This window comes from Pholis gunnellus (assembly GCF_910591455.1).
Source record: "Pholis gunnellus genome assembly, chromosome: 9".
Lineage (NCBI taxonomy): Eukaryota > Metazoa > Chordata > Actinopteri > Perciformes > Pholidae > Pholis > Pholis gunnellus.
In genome coordinates this window covers 8,436,789-8,458,685 of record NC_136535.1, presented here as the reverse complement: position 1 = coordinate 8,458,685, position 21,897 = coordinate 8,436,789, and the positions used below count along the sequence as shown (strand labels likewise).

The 21,897-nt window shown below is 39.3% G+C and overlaps 2 protein-coding genes across 2 annotated transcripts; both read left to right on the top strand.

The window, feature by feature from the left end:
- The first annotated feature begins 270 nt into the window (after positions 1-270).
- Positions 271-10,469, top strand: slc25a15a (solute carrier family 25 member 15a). Its single transcript, XM_079165662.1, has 7 exons — positions 271-421; positions 639-718; positions 2,174-2,432; positions 6,278-6,418; positions 6,507-6,682; positions 6,790-6,948; positions 8,504-10,469. Exons 2-7 carry the CDS (start codon positions 664-666, stop codon positions 8,632-8,634), a joined length of 921 nt encoding a protein of 306 aa, XP_079021788.1. The 5' UTR covers positions 271-421; positions 639-663; the 3' UTR covers positions 8,635-10,469.
- A 4,968-nt stretch (positions 10,470-15,437) lies between these two features.
- Positions 15,438-19,724, top strand: stoml3a (stomatin (EPB72)-like 3a; the record flags this gene model as incomplete). The annotated part of the gene is made up of 7 exons (XM_079166790.1): positions 15,438-15,516; positions 16,232-16,335; positions 17,032-17,104; positions 18,507-18,589; positions 18,753-18,956; positions 19,322-19,456; positions 19,533-19,724. 7 exons carry the CDS (start codon positions 15,438-15,440, stop codon positions 19,722-19,724), a joined length of 870 nt encoding a protein of 289 aa, XP_079022916.1.
- Between the last annotated feature and the right edge of the window lie 2,173 nt (positions 19,725-21,897).

Here is a 21,897-nt window from a genome sequence, read left to right as displayed (position 1 = left end):
TTAGTCCGCGTCACAAAGACTGACAACTCACCAACAGATACGTTCTATTTTTTTCTCCATTTAATCTATCAAATAAAATGTTAAGATATAAAATAAGCTTATTTTTTTAATCGATTTAACATTTATAAGCATAATTATTACACATTAATTTTGGTATTAAATAAATAGTTTCCTGTATTCGTGTGGCTTCCTCTGAATAGCTTGACGCACCTCACTGCGCATGCTGCAATCCCTTATTGGATTTCACAAGACGTTGCTAGTAAAGCGGAAGTTTAGTAGGAACTTAAACTGAACCCAATTTCATTTCGTTGTCCTCTGTCTCATATGTTGGTGGAACGCGCACACTGCCTGTACTGTATTATAAGTTTTCAGCGCTCGTGTGGGAGACAACCGAACATTAAGACACCGCGGGAGTATACTGGTGAGCATGACATGCGTCCGGATCTGCTTTACAGAAATATATGTTTCCCTTTCTTGTATCTGAAGTCTAAGTATAGGCTATATTGTGACCTTATTGTTCTTTTTGTAGTTTAATATTTTAGTCGATCAGTGCAAAGTGTACAAGTACTTTGAGTGTTTTTAATGTGTTTTTTTGTGAAGAGATTATGACATGGTACTTAAATAGCTTACATTTTCAGGTTCACAGAATTGATATAAATCATCATGGCTCTACATCCCGTAACCCAGGCAATCATCGACTTCGCAGCTGGAGCAGTAGGTGAGTTAACAGTATGGACAGTGGTGTATAAAGTACCCAAAAGCCATACTTGAGTAAAAGTAAAGATACCTTACTGGAAAATGACTCAAGTGAAAGTGAAAGTCACCTATTAGAATACTACTTCAGTAAAAGTCTTAAAGTATCTGATATTTATTGTACTTAAGTATCAAAAGTGATTTTCTGATCTTAAATGTACTTAAGTATTGAAAGTGAAAGTACAAGTAAATGCTGTTAATAAAAAAGCAAAGGGTCAGAAGTTTATTCTTTTAAGTGCTGTGGCCACCATGACCAAGGACAAAGAGTCCAGGAGCAACAATGGTCAACATAATATATTGTACATAAGTATACTTTTGCATCTACTATGAACTTATCATCATAATTCTCCGAAAAGCAATATGACACTATGAAGGCGTTGTAACGGTGCGTTTATAAGTACGCTCACTCCAATAGAGCAGAGGTCGGCAACCGTTACTGTCCAAAGAGCCATTCTGCTCTATTTTCCACCAAATAAAATTTGTCTGGAGCCGCAAAAGCTATTTGAGGTCACAGTTTATAAAGTTTTATATATAGTTATATTATATATACAAAAACTATAGTTTGTTGTATTTATGAAATTATAGAACAAGAATAAAGACACTTGTTGACATGTTATTGCTATTTTACCTGTTATAACAATATCAAACTCTTATGAAGAGGAGAGTTTGCTGCAGCAGTTGAGCAATCGCTCTTTTCCGCTCATCTCCAGCTTGATACTTTCCAGTAAATGCTGTGTGCTTGTTCCGAAAGCGTCTTTCAACATTATTAATCATTAACCAATTATTTAACTTGCAAGCCAGGACCACTGATTCGCCAAACCTGCTTGCTTGCAGTCTGTGTTCCACCACAGTCCCCGACGTTGGGCTCATTTTATTTTCTAAAGATAGATTTGATTTTGTAGCGAGTAACGAAGGTTTCAGGGGAAATGTATCGGAGTCAAAGTATCAGTTTTCTTTGCAAAATGTAGTGAAGTAAAAGTGAAAGTCAACAGAAATATAAATAGTAAAGTAAAGTACAGATATCCAAAAAAGTACAGTAACTGAGTATGGATCTATTCAGATTACTGATCTATTATCTCTGTCTGTCTGACTGACTGACAAGCTAAACAAGTTTTATACATCTTTTTTTTTAAAGTTTTTCAAAGAAAGACTGCAGTGTTCCATTTCTGATTTAATTTTCATACATAATTATTATTAGAGTAATGGCAATCTTTCTTGATAAATTGATGAAGGATGACAAATATATTTATCTTGTCGTGCTGTTTTTCTGAAGTCAAAATCAGACCCACTCTGGGAGAAACATGACCATAATAAGTGTTCAAACTGTTCCCTGGACTCTGCTTTGGACGCTGCTTTGCTCTGACACCAGTTGCATCTCTCTTATTGAATCTGAAATACGCCTCTTAATATCCTTCCACAGGTGGCACGGCTTGTGTGCTGAGCGGTCAGCCGTTTGACACCACCAAGGTTAAGATGCAGACATTCCCCACCATGTACCGCGGCTTCATCCACTGCTTCTCATCAACCTACAGGCAGGTGGGACTAAGAGGTCTCTACAAAGGATCGACCCCAGCTCTCATTGCCAACATCAGTGAGAACGCTGTGCTCTTCTTGAGTTATGGTCGCTGCCAGGATTTTATCCGCTTTGTGTCCGGGCTGGATAAAGGGGCTGAACTCAGGTTTGACACTGACATTTCCATGTATTTATTCAAATATCTAAGCTCAGAAATGTCATCGTATAGTATGTCATAATAAGTAATTAAAATGTAATAGGATAGTATGCCATAAAACATGTCATAGTATAGTATGTCATTTCACTAACAAGGACCACGCCAATAACAGTATGAGTTTCAAGAGGTTTATTGCATAATGGTATGATTGTTAGATTCAGGAAGCGGAAGGGGTCGAGGGATGAAGGGAAGTAGGGTAGGGATAGAGGTAGAGGGATGTAGGGTAGGGGTAGAGGTAGAGGGATGAAGGGATGTGATGGAGGACCGTTGGTGTCCGGCGGCTGGTGGGAACGGAGACTGTTGGGTGGGGGCCGTCTCTCAGGAAGCTCTGGCAGTGCAGAGTCGTTCCTAAAATCCTGCAAGAGAGAGCGAGAGAGAATATGAAACAAAATGGGGTTGGGGGGAGGGGTGAGAGAACAGAGTCAAAGAGAAAGTGATGGGAAATGAGCCATGTTCTGGGCGTGGTCCCGTTCCTGAACTAAGTTTATAAAACTAAATAAAAACTGATAAAATGTCATAGTATAGTGTGCCATAAAAATGTCATTACAAATATTAAAATGTCATAGAGTACCATGTCATAAAAAAATGCCAGAGTAAAGTATTTCATTAAACAACACAAATATCAAAGTATTGTATATCGTAAAAAGTAATAAAATGTCACTGTAGAATCTGCCATTAAAAATGTCATTAAAAAGATGAGTACAAATGTCATAGTAAAGTATGTCATAAAAACGTTCATAAACTAATGTAATCGTATAGTATGCAATACAAATTGTTATTTGTAAAATTATGAAAATAGGATAGTATGGTACGCCTAAAAATGTGATAATAATTGTCATAGAAAATATCAGAGTTGAGTAAGTCATAAAAATAAAAGTGCCATCAAACGTCCTAAGAAATGTCATAGGAAAGTATGTCATAAAAACTAATGAAAATGTTATTGTATAGTATGTCATAAAGAGATAGAGGTAGAGGGATGTAGGGTAGGGGTAGAGGTAGAGGGATGTAGGGTAGGGATAGAGGTAGAGGGATGAAGGGATGTGATGGAGGACCGTTGGTGTCCGGCGGCTGGTGGAAACGGAGACTGTTGGGTGGGGGCCGTCTCTTAGGAAGCTCTGGCGGTGCAGAGTCCCCTGTTGTTCCTAAAATCCTGCAAGAGAGAGAGAGAGAGAGAATATGAAACAAAATGGGGTTGGGGGGAGGGGTGAGAGAACAGAGTCAAAGAGAAACTGATGGGAAATGAGCCATGTTCTGGGCGTGGTCCCGTTCCTGAACTAAGTTTATAAAACTAAATAAAAACTGATAAAATGTCATAGTATAGTGTGCCATAACAAATGTCATTAAAAAGATGAGTACAAATGTCATAGTAAAGTATGTCATAAAAACTTTCATAAACTAATGTAATCGTATAGTATGCAATAAAAATTGTAATTCGAAAAATTATGAAAATAGGATAGTATGGTACGCCTAAAAATGTGATAATAATTGTCATAGAAAATATCAGAGTTGAGTAAGTCATAAAAATAAAAGTGCCATCAAAAGTCCTGAGAAATGTCATAGGAAAGTATGTCATAAAAACTAATGAAAATGTTATTGTATAGTATGTCAAAAAATAATGTCATATTATAGTATGTCTTTAAAGGCTTTCATAAAGAATGTCATGGTATATTATGCCATAAAAGATGCCATACAAATAATATAAAAATGAAATGTATTGTATAGTAAGTCTTGAAATGTTATAAAAATGTCATAAAAGAGTCCCAATCTCTTGTAGGATAGTATTTCTTAATAAGTCAGAAAAATGTTTATTATAGCAGTGGTTCTCAAACTGTGGGGCGCGCCCCTCTAGTGGGGAGCAGCGGTATTGCAGGTGTGGCGCAGAGGGAAATGCAGATTTTTTTATTTCAAGAACTTTATTCATACTTGCAAACTTGTCGCTTTTCGGAGAAATTCGCCGTTTTGAATCAAAATATATCATCCACGTGAATCGTGTAGATCCGTAGAGTTTTGGGGGGGTTTTTTGGGGGGGGGGGGGGGCGGTCAGCGTTTCTCAGGTTGGAGTGAGATGAGGAGAAAAGGTGATGTCGTGATCTTCACAAGATCAGCGTTAAGATGTCTACACCGTCTTTCCCTCCGTTATAGTTGAAGTTACGTTATGTTCCGTTACCGTTCAGACTTGCTGGGTTAAGTTAACGGCCAAATCCCAATGCCCCCCTTACGGACTCACGGACTTTGAGGCGCGCTCCCGCGAAGTCCGTGAGAGTTTAGAAATCAGAGATTATTTATTTATTTATTCATCAAATATTAGATTTTGTCATTGAAGCTGACAAAAACGAGTAAATAGACTATATGAAATTACTTCTCATCTTGTGAGTAAAGAGCCTGGAAGACGTTCAAATCAGGGAGAACAAAGTATAAAATAAATACACACAATTATACATCATATTTGTTGTCGTTTTCATGGTAAAGTGATATGTTTCAGCAAAGTGCTGTCCTATTCCTATTTACACCATCTCGAGCCCTAACAGTCTCTCACACTCAACCACTTAGCAGGTGACGTCAGTAAGTCCTTGAGGGTTCAGGGTTTGAGGGTTTAGGGGGGACATTGGGATTTGGCCATCGTCCACTGCATGCTGAGCTTTGTGGACTGTTAACGTTGGTCATTGTCGCGTTTTGGAGGAAAAAACGTAACGTGATAAAAATGCCTGTTTGCAGGTTGTTTGTTTTGATGAGATGATGAGGTCAAAGAGCTTCAGGGAGAGGAGGCAGTTAGTGTAGCGCAGCTTGACGCAGGGCTGAGATGTGAGTGGAGCTGGGCCTGGATAAAGGTGGAGGTCTAAACAGACATGAGTATAGCTTCCTGCTGTCACAGTATTTTAAATACATTGATAAGGCAGGGTATGCTAAATGCAGCCTTTGCTCCAAGGAGATAAAGTACAGCAGCAAGGGCTCACGTGCCCTCTCATCACACTGCTCAGTGCTCACACATATCTGCACTCATTTAGTTTTGTTTTTCACAGGTTGCACTTTATTGTTATTATCTTGTAAAGATATTCAGTGCAAAACAGTTTAATTGCAGCCACAATAAGCTATTTTCTGCCAAATATTAGTTATTTTTTGCACAGATAGAACTTTATTTGTTTTTGTCTGACGGAGTAATCTGGTTTACTTGAAAGTGATTGCAATTTTCTTTATTCTATTATTTGAGAAAGCACAGATGGAGGAGTCACAAAATGTTGTTATTTAAATAATAGTTCAACATGGACCATTTTGTTACCATTTTGTTGGGGCGGTGGGCCATGAGCATTTTTCTTCCTCCAAAGTGGGGCGTGACAGAAAAAGTTTGAGAACCACTGGATTATAGTATGCCATAAAAAACGAATTAGTACCGTATCCAATAAAAAAATCATAAAAAATGTCAGTATGCCATGAAAATGTCATCGTATAGTATGTCACAAAATGTCCTAGAAAGTCAGAATATTGTTACAGCAAAGTATTTTATAGAAAATGAGTCGTGTAGTTTACCATAAAACATGTTCTACTATATTTTACTAGTCATAAAAAACATAAAAAGGTCATAGTATAGTATGTCTAAAATATGTTCCTTAAAAATATAATAAAGCATGCCATCTGTGTGTCAGCAGACTTCAACAGAGCAAACGACCTCTTATTAATCTATGAATGGAAATGTCCTGAGTAATCCTAAACACTGAGGCAGGCAGTCTTGCTGTACGCACACTAAATACCTTCTATTGTTTATTTCTTCTATTGTACTTCTTGTCATTGCTCATCAGTGATATTCAGAAGGCGTCGGCGGGGTCTTTAGCCTCCATCTTCTCCGCCATGGCGATATGTCCAACCGAGCTGGTGAAATGTCGCATGCAGGCCATGCTCGAAATGGAAGCATCTGGCAAGATCGCGAGTGGACAGAAAAGGTCAGTGTGACCAAAAAGAAACACGGGAATGAGCAGAACATCTACTCAGTCTACACATTTTTAACTGTGTGTTGTGATGTGACTTCAGCACAGTGTGGACCATAGTGAAGACAGTGATGAAGACAGATGGCCCCCTGGGTTTCTACCATGGACTGTCATCCACCATAGTCAGGGAGATACCAGGATACTTCTGCTTTTTTGGGGCCTATGAACTGTGTCGGTCTCAATTTGCGCAGTACATGGGCACGGACAAGGACGGGATAGGTATGGTTATTATTTTCCATTTCTTTTTAATGAGGTGTTTTCGCAGTTTAGGATGTTACACTTGTTTCTGTGATTCACTCCCACACAATATTTTTGGATCTTTGCAGGTATTCTTCCTCTCATGTTCAGCGGTGGATTTGGGGGAGCTTGTCTGTGGATAACGGTCTATCCCATAGACTGTGTGAAGTCCAGGATCCAGGTGCACTCTTTAGCTGGGAAGCAAGAGGGCTTCATCAAGACCGCCAAGTGTATCATACGTACTGAGGGTAAGATTTGAGCATACATTTTCAAATTCAACAGCACAGTTTACCAAAAAAAGGATAAATATTGCCTGTTGTCTTCTCAAATGCCTCTAAAATGTTTCATTCCTGACCTTATTTGTGACAACATGGGAGCACAACTGACAGGGTTACATCACACAACCATATAATCATAGTTTAAAGAACAGCAACTGTATAATTTGGCTTTTTGTGACAAACCATGGTTCAGTAGAGAACGGTGCTGACTCAAACACACTCTTACTGTCTAGACTTGACTCTCTCATGTTGTTCAAAACCAGTTTAGACATTCAAATCAGTAAAAAAATCTTCATAGATACACTTCTCACCTTACGTTAATTCTGAAGAGAGGAATTCTCCAACATTAGTTTTGTTTTTGTATGTTTTCTAACTGTCTCTTATAAATACATCTTGTTTAAATACAATGAGACATTGCGGTAATGCAGCCACCATGGCTGTTATCTAGTACAGAATAAACCCCTTTAGGCAGTTGTTTGATGAGAGGAACAGGCACCAGGAAGGAATACGGATGATTTACACAGACTGTATTTGTGTATAGTTATACTGTCTCATGGTGCCGGTCAATGTGCATAATAAGACACAATTCTTCAGTGTTATTCAAATTAGCCAAATAAGCCCTGAAGGAGATATGGATAACAATGAAAACACCGGTGTAGTCAATTAGTAATATATGAATATAATTATGTACAGTGTAAAGGATGCCCAGCATAACAACAGCAGAGCATATACTGAGATAGAGATGTGATGGTGCTGCGCACGAAACAAGATGCAAAAACAACAACAACGATAAAGACCAGTAAAGCATTGTTCTTGTATGCTGTGTCGCTCAAATCATGGTGATGGTGCTAAATGGGCCGATGGTGCCGACAAAACATCTCAACAGAGCAGCCACTGAAGGGATATTTTTATTCCACGGCTCTCTGTAAACTACAGAGAGAGACAGCGTAGTGTGTGAAAAAGATACAGTGTGAACTTTTTCTGCGATTTTAATTGAATACAACTGTACATCTCATCTCTGTCTGCATGCTGAGTGCACTGAGTCATAGCCACATGTCCCACCAACTGCAACATCTGTTGGCACGATGGGGAGGTATACGGAATAACTCGGCCTTAAAAGTGTATGGAACAGGTCTAATACTGTAGAATTTCATCTTATAAGTATGTCATTAACATTCGATGACAATTCAAAAATTGCCAAAAGCTTGACACTGTACATGTCTGTTGACATGTCACAAATGAATCTACCCTCAACAATCACAATGATTGAGCCTGGGAGGACACTACAATCAAATGTCAGAATTGTAATGTGAACTTGTGCACCGCAAACTTAAATAGAGGCCCTGAGTGTTTTAACGGTGGAGCTGCTGTTTTTTTACTTCAAAAGGCTCTGAACGCACCACTGCTGGTCTTAAGTGTGAAGCAGAGTGTGGATGAATCATGTTGCTAATTGGCCCAAGCTGGGGGCCTGACTTACCCGTGGGGAATGACCTGTGTATCTGCTTGACTCTCTCTTGTCCCACAGGGATCGCTGCTCTGTACTCAGGCCTGACTCCTACCATGATACGCACCTTCCCTGCCAACGGAGCCCTCTTCCTGGCCTATGAGTGGAGTCGCAAGTTCATGATGGACACAGCTGGTAACTTTGGAGCTTGAAATAAAATCGTAACATCCGTAGGTCAAGCTGTGACACTAACCTGTGAACATACTTCACAAATTTGTCAGTGGGTTTTTGCCAGTCAAATCATAACAAGAACTCATAGAGCGGAATATAAACGGACAGCTCAACCTGCCCTCTAGGCAGTTTTAAGCAGTTCAGCTCATCTGCTCAGCTGCACTAACAATGATATTTAACCTATTAACCTCTAAGCCTATTTTGACCTCTAGATTTCTTTTGACCCACCTGAATGCTCACCATTTTCAACTTGTGGTAAAGTTGCAGGAACTTTAAATTCACTATTATAACAAACTCTTGAAAATTAAAGTAAACTTTGGTTATGTTTTGACTGAAAACCTCTCTTCTTTGTTTTTCTTTCGTTTTGTGTTTGCTGAAGCACATTCTTAGCTGCCTGCCTCACCACAAGAACTGTTCACATTCCATTTCAAATCACTTGAAACCCATATTCTGTTAGAAGAAAGTGTATTTTTTGCTGATTGTAAATGATATCATAATAGTAGTTTTTTAGTTTGAAGCTTAACATTTCAAGTAATAAAGAATCTTGGACAAGGGTGCGGTCTGTAATGGAGTTAGTCACAGAAACACTTAATAAGAGGAAGTTAATGCTTTCATTCTGAGAAAATGTCAGTTGCTAGGAATTATGAGCAGTCTTGCATGGTGAAATAAACAGTTTTAGACTAAGTGCACACGCATCATTTTCTTTTTTACAATTTACAACAAGCCTTGAAACTAACAAAATTAAATATACAAAAGGGCTAAATTAGCCTGTTGTGTGTAGTGTTGTGAAGCTCATTTTTGTTGCATTTTTTTTCTCCTGAACACTAATCAGTTCAGTGGTTTAGTGAAGGTTTAGGTATGTGTGTTCCAATAACCATAACTCCATTCTACTAATATGCCAGACAAATATCTAGTATGTCCTAATACATAGTATATCAAATACAGTTTGCCACAAATACCAGGATGTACTGCGTCGGGTCGCATTTTGCAGTACCCAAACAACTGGTGATGTCTGAGATGCCATATTTAATTCTGAGGAGAAAACACTGACTGGACAGATTGTTTTGTATCTCCAATTCTAACTTCAAAGGAGTCAGATCCAAGTATCTCAATCCAGCTTCAAGTCTTTGACCCAACTGCTGCTTCAGCAATAGATTCCAATCCCACGTATTGATATTGTGTTTCTGATGGCACAACAGTGTTCCTTTAACTTTCCTTTGCTCTTCCTCCTGAATTCATGATGAGCCGTGATAAATGACTTTACAAGAGTTTACGTAGTTAAGATAAGTGATTGATCCAGTCATTGACCTGGTGCACACCCAGAAGTAAAGAAATACACAAGCAGATTATGTGTGGGTGTTGGGGTCAAAATCTAAATGACTAATGATAAAGTGTGCGTACAAGGTCTGGTGTCCTTATGTGATCATTTTTATGGCACCCTGACCTTGTGTGAACTTCCTCTGACATTAAGCGCCACAGCTGTTAAGTCTATCCGAAAGAACACTCAGCACTGCTTGTAATGATAAATGAAGTTGGAGACGGCGTCAATACTTCATGGCGTCTTCCGATTATAAAAGTGACCTTTGTACTAGAACGAATTGTTAAAGTGTTCGGATACTTAGAATATGCTGTATGAAGGCAATTCGTGTGTGTGTTATCCTTTCGTGACGTATTGCCTGTGACACTGTTGTTTACTTGGTATAAATGTACGAGGCTCGGAGACAGATCTCCGAGCAGCCTTGATCCATGTATACTATATGTGAATCAACTCTGTCTCCTTCTTTGCAAAGAATAAATGTCCTGTTTAATGATTGTTTCCACGGCTCGAGTGAATTATTTCTAACACCGGGGTTTGAAGGATGAGGGAGGGCACTTACCGACAAACTAATTGAAGAACATTAGAACGGTTTTCAGTGCGTAACACTGAAAATGTGCACAAACGCACAGAACATGTACACACGCACTGAAAATGTTCAAACTAGCTCTGAAAATGAGCACACAACCACTGAAAAAATGGGATGTGTGCACTGAAAACAGGAACACGTGCATTGAAAATGTTGGCCTCCCTGTGACTCCCTGTGACTCGTTAGCTGTGTCCCAATTCAGTGGCTGCATCCTTCAGAGGCTGCATTTGTAGACCGGTTGCATCACAGCGGCTGCGACTTAGGTTGTCCCATTTTGAAGACTCCTTAAAATGCAGCCTGTAGTAAAGTTGCAGAAACTTTCAATTCACTATGATAAAAAAAACTCTTAAAAATTGGACGGTTAAAGTAAAGCTGCAAAAATCTAATTCTAAAAGCATGTGCAGTGCAAATGGTTATGTTTTGACTGAAAACCTCTCTTTTTTTCGTTTTTCTTTCGTTTTGTGTTTGGTGAAGCACATTCTTAGCTGCCTGCCTCACCACAAGAACTGTTCACATTAAACTGCTGTGTCCACTTGCAGCAGAAAAGATAATGTTTTGATGCACAGGATTTAAAATCACTTGAAACCCATATTCTGTTAAAAGAAAGTGTATGACATAACAGTAGTATTTTAGTTTGAAGCTTGACATTTCAAGTAATAAATAATCTTGGATAAGGGTGCGGTCTGTAATGGAACACAGAAACACTTAAAAAGAGGAAGTTAATGCTTTCATTCTGAGAAAATGTCAGTTGCTAGGAATTATGAGCAATCTTGCATGGTGGAATAAACAGTTTTAGACTAAGTGCACACGCATCATTTTCTTTTTTACAATTTACAACAAGCCCTGAAACTAACAAAATGAAATTTACAAAAGGGCTAAATTAGCCTGTTGTGTGTAGTGTTGTGAACAACTGCACTGGGATTCACATGCACTCATGTACTGTAGTGAGCTGGCTGTCATGTGACCAAGTATCACCTGACAGTGAATTAAAGGGACCTCAGTGAATAATGATGGCAACCAGCAGCTCACATGTCGGTTATTAGGGCTCCAAAGCTCACACAATTGTTGTCATGTTTTCAAATGGGTACGCGTGTTTGTAGTGGGGAACGCTCCTCAGAGAAAGTCTAGGGTTGTGAACGCAGCCCTCAGGCTCCGCCCCCAATTAGTGCCAGCATTTAAAAGGCACCTGTGGTCCCGGCCTCACTCCCTTTTGTCCCCTGTCCTGGTGCTGTGGTAAGTTTCAGATATATTCCTCCGCTTGTTGCTGTCTGACTCCCCATGTTTGAGGTGGTAAGTAGTCACAATCTTAACTGGTATTATTTTGCAGCATGGTGTGCCCTTTTAATCTCTGCTTATTTGTAGGTTCACCTGCTGCTGTTTAGCTGCCTCCATTTTGTTTGTTTTGCTTCTGTTCTGCATGTTTTGATAGTTTTCATTCATTCCCTTAATAAATATGATCATTTTACTACACACGTCTCTGTCCAAATATCAGTAATGAATCTGTGTGCCCTTAATACCTCTTGCACCATATATTAGGGTCCTTAAACTTATATTTCCCGGGGTGTAAGTCCCCAGGTGGCGTTGTTTGTTCCCTTTAATTCCCCCCCCCCCCCCCCCCCGGCCTCGCCGCATGTTGTTGGTCAAAGTGTCTCATAACCGAACAGATCTGTTGAACACTGAAAGATAAAGTGGCTACTATTGTAGATTATAATGCTGTTCTGCTCGCTGTAATTAATCACACAGCATTTTGAGTGTCATGTCCTTTACTTTGTTTCACACTTACTTTTTTTTTTTTTCTCACATCCATGTGTAGAAATGTGGAAACCATCATATCCTCTTTTAGTGGATTTGTTGGTCAACTCTCAAACCACCAACATAAAAGCTCATTTTTGTTGCATTTCACTTTTCCTGAACACTGATCAGTTCAGTGGTTTAGTGAAGGTTTGTGTATGTGTTCCAATAACCATACCTCCATTCTATTATGCCAGACAAATATCTAGTATGTCCTCATACATGGTATATCAAATACAGTTTGCCACAAATACCAGGATGTACTGCGTCTGGTCGCATTTTGCAGTACGCAAACTGATGGTGTCTGAGATGCCATATTTAATTCTGAGGAGGAAACACTGACTGGACAGATTGTTTTGTATCTCCAATTCTGTGCTCCTGTGGGTCTAACTTCAAAGGAGTCAGATCCAAGTATCTCAATCCAGCTTCAAGTCTTTGACCCAACCGCTGCTTCATCAATAGATTCCAATCCCACGTATTGATCATCTCTCCATTGTTTGCAGTCTTTGTCATTCCCTCAACAGCATTTAGATATTGACAACTTTGCTTTGATTAATTTTGTGTTTCTGATGGCACAACAGTGTTCCTTTTAACTTTCCTTTGCTCTTCCTCCTGAATTTATGATGAGCTGTGACAAATGACTTTACAAGAGTTTATGTAGTTGAGATAAGTGATTGATCCAGTCATTGACCTGGTGCACACCCAGGGTCAAAATCTAAATGACTAATGATATGATGTGCTTACAATGTCTGGTGTCCTTATGTGATCATTTTTATGGCACCCTGACCTTGTGTGAATGTCCTCTGACATTAAGTGCTACAGCTGTTTAGTCTATCCGAAAGAACACTCAGCACTGCTTGTAATAAAGTTGTAGGCGGCGTCAATACTTCATGGCGTCTTCCGATTATAAAAGTGACCTTTTGTACTAGAACGAATTGTTAGTGTTCGGATACTTAGAATATGCTGTATGAAGGCAATTTGTTTTTTTTTATTCGTGTGTTATCATTTCGTGACGTATTGCCTGTGACACTGTTGTTTACTTGGTATAAATGTACGAGGCTCGGAGACAGATCTCTGAGCAGCCTTGATCCATGTATACTATGTGAATCAACTGTCTCCTTCTTTGCAAAGAATAAATGTCCCGTTTAATTGTTACCACGGCTCGAGTGAACATTTTCTAACACCGGGGTTTGAAGGATGAGGGAGGGCACTTACTGACTAATTGCAGAACATTAGAACGGTTTTCAGTGCGTAACACTGAAAATGTTCAAACTAGCTCTGAAAATGAGCACACAGCTACCGAAAAAAATGGGATGTATGCACTGAAAACAGGAACACGTGCATTGTTGAACAGCAAGCCTGTCTCCCAGTGACTCATTAGCTGTGTCCCAATTCAGTGGCTGCATCCTTCGGAGGCTGCATTTGTAGACCGGTTGCATCACAGCGGCTGCGACTTAGGTTGTCCCATTTTGAAGACTCATGCAGCCGACGAATTCAGCCTTCTGCTCCCAGATTCGGAGGACACAACTGATGTATCCTGCATTGCGTGCCGATGATTTTATTTTAATCAACATGGCGGCGGGAGAAGAGGCATCATTCACTTTTAAATGCAAGTATTGGGTTTCAACTCTAATATCAGTTGAAATGTAAAAACAAAAACAAGGGACCTTATAGCATCACGTTTGTCAAAATAATCGGTGACGTTCGTAGCTGACAAACTACTAGCTAAAGTTACCGGCAGTAACTTTTATGTCTTCACTTTCAAACGTCAGAGGTTGACTAATATCTTACTGAAATTGTGACAATTTTACAGATTTATACTTAATTTTATGTCCATAAACGGACCAACAGGAGCTCAGGTAGACCAGTTGAGAACCTGAAATATCACTTTAAGTCCGGTAACGTTGTAAACGTTGAGATTAATTACACGGATGAACTGAATTTGAGTATTTTGCTCCTTTTTGTTTTGTGGTGTGAAATAAAACTAACTCTACATTTAGTTTTGTTATAGGGAGCCGGGAGCAAACTGCTCAGTTTATCAAGCTGAGGGGAGAACGACTGCCTCGTCACCGGGGACAAGCAACCATAGCTTGGAACGAAGAGTCTTGTACTTAAGGTTACAGTTACATTAGCGCTCATCCAATATAAAGCCTTCACTAATAGGACAACCAGTAGAGAGGACAATACACTTCTGATGTGTTATTGTTGCTGTCACAGAGATGACAGTTGTGACTGTCACCTTTTTTTAATTTATTCAAACCCACAATAAGGAACAGCTGGTGATGCAAACAAGAAGTCCTCTGTAGATCAGACAGTCTCATTTTGGAGACCTCGCGGTCCTCAAAGGACGCGGCCGACGTGGACCTCGAAGGCTGGGTCCTCTGAAGGATGCAGCCGCTGGATTGGGACACTGCCGTACTGTGCATCTTCTCATCACAAACAGGACTTGGTTTTTACTATGTAGCTCTTTTACATCCTGTAATTGTGTCTCTACATTGCTCTCAGTTGCTTAACACTACACTATTATTAAAATTAATATGAATTAATCATATTTTCTCTTATGTGATTACTTGCACGTTCCTCCATCTCCCTCCTTCTCTCACATTTTATACACTTTCTCCTGTTTCGAAAACATTCACATACATTTTGGATTGTTTTTATTTCAAATGTGGGTACATTTCCATTAGAAGGTGATGTGCACATGATCACATCTCCTTTGTGTCTGCACCAGCTCTCATGTTTCTCGACTTGCCACCTATTGTTTATTCATAACCCTTCGCGCAACAGGTGTCAGACTACTGTCGGTGAATGTGAGAGTATAATGGAAAAGCACAAGAGCTGAATTTTAAGGCATCCAATACAGGAGCCACATAGTGGCTGGTTAGGCTCTGAGGTTCATGTTGCCTTTTGGTACCCACTAGGTGAGTCAAAGAGTCACACACCAAGTGGGAGTGGAAGTCAGTGTGTGTGTGTGTGTGTCAGGCGCCGAGGGAAGGGGACAGGCCACACCCCGTAGGGAGAAAAGACGGGTAAACAAGTGCAGCACTGCTTCACTTGCTCCATCACACCAACAAAATACGTGTTCACTAATGATCTCAACCACATCCAGCACGGCCGAGATGGTTACACAGGGTAAACTTCAGATCAGCACAGAGGAGAGTATCGAAGGTAAATACTTTTCATGATCTTTTAAAAAAATCTTCCACTTTGACTGTTGGCGGATGACAGGGAAGCAGAGCGAGAGGGAGACGTCTGAACTATTCAGGGTGAACGTGCCAGGGATAATAGATATTGTTTGAGGGCCTGTTTTTAACGAACAGAAACTCTCAGAGTGCCGGAGTCCTTGTTAGTTTACAAGGAATTTAGGTTTTTGCTTACAATGTTTGAAATTCTTTGTAGTATATCTGAGGGCTTTAAGTGCCAGCCAATCATTGTTCTGATAAGGTCCAGAGGTCCAGACCAATGATACAAGGTGGCAGATCTTCAAAAAGGGCTTAATAAAAAAAGAGATGGCAGTGCATTAGATCACAGTGTAAGCATTCAAAGGATGGTACATCAATAATGTAGTAGTTTACTTTACACAACACCCTGTGACTCAGGTGGATGTGGAGTAACGTGACTTCCCTCAGAGATTAATTACACCATTAGTGACAAATTAGAAGAGAAGTGTGGATCCACTTCACCTCACTGCTCGCTTGCGTTTTGTGTCATCTTCGATAAAAGATGCTGTCCCACTGGATCATTTTACTGTTTAATTGAGTGAACAAAATGACCACAGCAATCTTTGGTCACAAGTGAGGACATGATGTGGAAAATATGCAAAATGGTGCACCTCTCTGTACTTTCCAATGCAAGCTTTTAAAGTGTTTTTCATTCTCTACAGATAAAAACTCCGGAAGACTGGGATGTTTCGGTTGGCTGTTGGTCCTCATATCCCTCCTCTTTATAACAGCGACCTTCCCGATCTCATTATTTATGTGTGTTAAGGTAGAGTATATTTTCATAGATGTACACTACTGATTATAGGATCAGGCCAGTACTCTGTAAAGGCCTATATGGATACCAGTGTCTTCTTATTGGACTGGCTAGGGCTTCAGTCAGTATTTACTGCTTTGGAATTGGACCGTTTCTATTATCACTTTCTAAATTCCAACAAAGTCTAAGCAATTTCTTTTATGATTTTTTGGCAGGTCAGAAAAGACGAACTAATTCCGTCAGTCTAGCTTTCAATAAGTTGGAGCAAAGCATATTTGGGATGCAGAAATGTAATTCCTTTGTTCATAAAGGGGGCTTCACATGGCAGGTGACACACAGCACCGAGATCATTTAGTCGCCTCCTCTCTGCCATCCTGCAAAACTACGTAATGTATTCTGGGACTAGGTCTCTGTGTTTACAAGTTAATATCTTTACTCCAATATGGGGAGACTTTTTTTGTGATTTCAGAATCATTCAAATTACCCCGATTTGTGTTTGTAAAGAAATGAGTCCCCACAGTTGGAGCAGTGCATGCAAGTGAATGAAATGTGAAGATGTTATATAATATACACAGTGACTGTGGTCTTTGAGAAACCTACATTATATAAGAGGTATAGATGAAAGTGAGTTTAATCTAAGCCTAAGGTTCATTTGTTTTTGGTGTTTCCTATGTTCTCTGTGTGGCTGGCCATGTTTCTAACATCCAGATAGTGCAGGAGTACGAGCGAGCTGTCATTTTCAGACTTGGCCGGATCACAGACAGGAAACCTAAAGGGCCAGGTGTGTTGATTGACTTCGTTAATGACTTTCTATAACATTTTAACAGCATACTATTCTATTACTTTTTTTATGACATAATGTACTATGACATACTTTATGACCTTGACACTTTTTATGGGATGCTGTTCTATGATTTATTTTATTTACGGAATTCTATCCAATGATTTTATTTGACATATTATTCATACTTGTCATGTCTCGTCCAGCTACTTGGGTTATGTGTCTTTTAATTAACCCAGCATCCTATCATTTCCTGTTTTATTTTGTTATTCACCTCCCCTCTCGTTTTAGATACTTCCCTGCTTGCCCTTGTGTGTTTCCCGCCTGTGTCTTGCAAGCCCCGGTGGTTACACCTGTCTGATTACCCTCACCTCCCCTGTGTATGTCTGTGCCAGTTTGTCTTTGTTGCCTGAGTCAAGTATTCCAGCAATTCCTAGTGTTAGTTCTCCTGTTTTTTTCTAATCTCTGCCTGTTATTCTTGACTTGGGTAAACAGGAGATCCGTCAGTTAGTCAGGATAATGTAAAAACCAAACGTGTTTTGGCAAGTAAAGACTGCTCAACTGCAGCTAGTCCTGCTCTGAGTAGGGGTTTTGAGTCCTGTTTTTTTCCCAGTGGGGTTTCCAGTTACAATACTATACTATGACTTTTATTATGGCTTACTATACAATGACTTTATATGACAATTTTAAAACATTCTTAACTACGACTTTTTTATGACCTTTTCCAACATACTATAGTATGACTTTTTGGACCTTTTTTTTACATCCTATGCTATGACTTTTATGAAATGTTTTGACATACTAAACTATGATTTTTTCAACATACTATACTCTGACCTTTTTATGACTTTTTCCTACATACTATACTATGACCTTTTTATGACTTTTTCCTACATACTATACTATGACTTTTTTCAATATTCTATATTTCAATATTTTTCAACATTCGAGGCATGCCTTTCTTGACATACTATACTATGCATTTTGTATGCCCTATATCAAAATACTATAATATAACGTTTTTATGGCTTTTCCTCACAAACGAGGACACTACTTTTTTGATGACCTATCCTACCACTTATGACAATTTATTCTATGACCGATTTCAATACACTATACTATTTTATGTAAATGTTTCCCACATTATATTCTATGACTTTTATCAACATAATATTTATGGCTTTTTTTATGACTTTAACTATACTATGACTTTTTTTATCTTTATTTTGTTTCACACCATATTATGACTTTTTATGAGTTTTTATTTGACTTTTTTATGGCATACTCTGATATTTTATGACATTTTGGCATACCATTGTGCATTATACTGTGAGAATTAAATGTCTATCACTTAAAAGGCTTCAATCACTAGAAACTAAACGGGGACTTTATTTATTTTCAGGACTTTTCTTTGTTCTGCCCTGTACTGATACCTTTGTGAAAGTCGATCTGAGAACTGTGTCCTTTGACATCCCTCCACAAGAGGTACGATTTTTTTATTTATTTTTTATTTTTTGCATTTGTTCTGGAAAATGTGAATATAATTTTTGTCTCCTTTATCACAGCTCGTCTCTGTCATCAATGAAAACTGTCATCTTCCTGAGTGATAAAAGTGGCAGCATAATAGGTGCTGTTTTTTACCTTGCAGATCCTAACGAGAGACTCGGTGACGGTGTCTGTGGACGGCGTGGTGTACTTCCGCATAAACTGCCCCATCTCATCCGTGGCCAATGTGTCCAATGCACACTCATCTACACGGCTGCTGGCTCAAACCACCCTGAGGAATGTACTTGGTACCAAAAACCTTGCAGAACTGCTATCTGACAGAGAGGGCATATCACTCAGCATGCAGGTGAGCATAAACGTAATATGATTTATGAGGAGCTGCAGGGCACAAGAGAAGTGTGAATGTTAAATATCTTTAATTGGTCCTTTTTTCATCTGCCATCTTGAACTCTGTCTGTTGTTTGACACTGTTTTTCAGAACCTTGCATAAAACTGCTTTCTGCTAAAATGGTATTGTTCGCTCTGCGATTGAACCAGAGAACTCATGAATCACAAACTCCCCAAAATGTGTTTATAAAGGCTAAAAAGCACCATACAGCTGAGGAGTTGGGTAGTATGTATTATAGTTATTTGATTAAAGCATAACTGATTAGTGGAGCTAACGGTGGTTCTATGTGACTGGAGTATATGTTATTTGATATTCCCGTGCAGGAATCTCTGGATGATGCCACAGATCCGTGGGGTATTAAGGTGGAGCGTGTGGAGATCAAGGATGTGAAGTTGCCTCATCAGCTGCAGAGAGCCATGGCAGCAGAGGCAGAAGCTACTCGGGAGGCCAGAGCGAAGGTAAAGGGGACGTTGGGAAATTTAATTGAATTTCCTCTTAATGCAGAGAATTAACAATTATCTGTCTGTGCTTCAGATCATTTCTGCAGAGGGAGAGATGAACGCATCCAGGGCTCTGAAAGAAGCCTCCCTGATAATTGCTGAGTCACCCTCTGGTCTCCAGCTGCGATACCTGCAGACCCTCAGCACCATTGCAGGAGAGAAGAACTCTACCATCATCTTTCCTCTGCCCATAGATATGTTGCAGAGTTTTATGAAGAGGGATTAATTATGTTATTGTTATAAAGTTATTGTTACTGTTATAAGCTTTAGTGGTATCTCTTTTAAATGTGGTCCAAGAGGCCTCGCGTGTGCAGTTATTTTCTTGTGATTTAATACAAAGTGCAACATATACAGTTTAGACATTAAACATTATAACCATTAAATATTCTAACCAGCTAAGCTACAGTTTCGGTTCTGGAGAAGGACAAATAAATAAATATATCGATGAAATACACAAGAAAAGTAAAACAAAGAACAGTGCACGACAACCTTATAAAGACATGCTTTCGTGAAACCATATCCAGAGAATAACTTCTGAAATACAATCTTTACCGAACAGAGCAGAAGTCCTGTAAACGGTCAACAGAAGAACTGACATCCACGTGAAACGCCAACCGTCTTTGACATTGGATGTAAACTGTAAACAGATCCCTCTTATTTTAGTGTCGAAAAAACATTCAGTAAATGAGTACAGGGTCATGTCCACAGGACACAGAGGCAATCAGTGCAACCGGAGTACCTGATGGAGAGAAATATAATTTCTACCCAAAGCCCACCAAGTCAAACATATTCAACTTAATGTCCTAACAGTAAAACAACCAAATCCTTGTTTGAGCAGATTTCCACATGTTATGTATCTGGGGGAGCTGATAATTATATCCTATAATGAGGCAACATTTCTTCAATGTATTTGTATATATTTGCTGACTGCACTATGCTCTTTAGTTAACATATTCTGTACATCCAAATCATGTTATACAAAGGATATAATGCAAAACAGACAGTTGAGCTGAACGGTAATGTAAACATGAACACAAGCTTCAATAAAAATACAATAAATAAAAGATATGGCAGTTACTTTTCCTTGTCTCATAATTCTCCTTGAGACCTGAGATTATTCTCTACAATGAGACATGAGGTAACAGCTTTCAAATGTTCAGGATTTTCTTGTTTCAATCATTTTTAATTCTCTAACAAATTTTGGATCAATGCTTTCAACAGGAATTTTGCCAAAAGTCATTAGGTGGTTCAAATGGAGAATGAAGTTTCAGAAGCCATAATAGATTCTTCCATCACGTTTGCTCATGAGAGTTTCTGTGGTGAATTTGAAAACACACAGAAAGCAACCAGCAACAGACTAAACTGCGACAAGTGGAGTCAGCTGCAGGAGCGTTGATAAGGTTCACTTAAAGAAAGAGCAAATGCAACATGATGACCAACTGTTGGATTTACATGTGTACAGGTCAATACATTTAGACTGCAGTGTCTGCGCCATTAATGGCAGATTCTGCATCGCTTAACTGCAGAAATATGACGGCTTCAGTACATGATGAACTGCTGTGTTTGATGTTCTACAGATCCCGCACAAAGCTATTTTATTTTATTAACCTGACTGAAGGTGAGAGGGCACCTCTCTAAAGACTGGGAGATTAGTCAGCAATGTTTATTACTATATAATAATTACATTTTTCTTGGTATCATTTGAATAAATCCTGGTCGGTTCTGTTAATAGGAGGTAACTTGTGTGGCCTCCTCACCCTTCTGCTCCACATTGTCACACTGTAGGTAATCTTAAAACTAAATTCATTACTGGAAGACAGAACATGCTTTAAAGAGGGCAATACATGTACAGTTTTTACAAAATTGTCAATAACTATAGTTATGCTGTGTTGGCAGTTCGATGGATTTATGAGTTATGTTGTAATTTCATGTCAACACTGATATCTAGTTGTTTCAGGAGAACGTCGGATGGATGATTGAGGTTATATGGCTAGTCATTCATACACTCCTGATATAGGAAATGCTTCAGCATGAAAAGGTTAACGTACCCCAGAGAAGAATCCACACTTTGAGAGTAACTTGCCGTAGTTTTGTGATTTTACTCAAAGCTATTGCCTGTGCCTTGACAGCCGTTGCTGGTGAGAGAGAATGGGCGACAAAGGCGCTTCTTGTGTTCGTTGTTGCACTTTTGATGTTTGATATGTCTCTCAATCCTGAGCGCTGCATGAGAAAGTGTTGTAGATGTGAGGCGAAAAAATTGAAATGGGGCACCGTGACTATGATCCTGCTCTCTGAAGTCTACAATGAGCAGGTCTTTCATCCACTGCAGTATTGCAGCGAGTTTGTTTTGTGGGGAGTTCCGGTGGAATAGACAAAACGAAGGGCAGAGAATTCCCTTT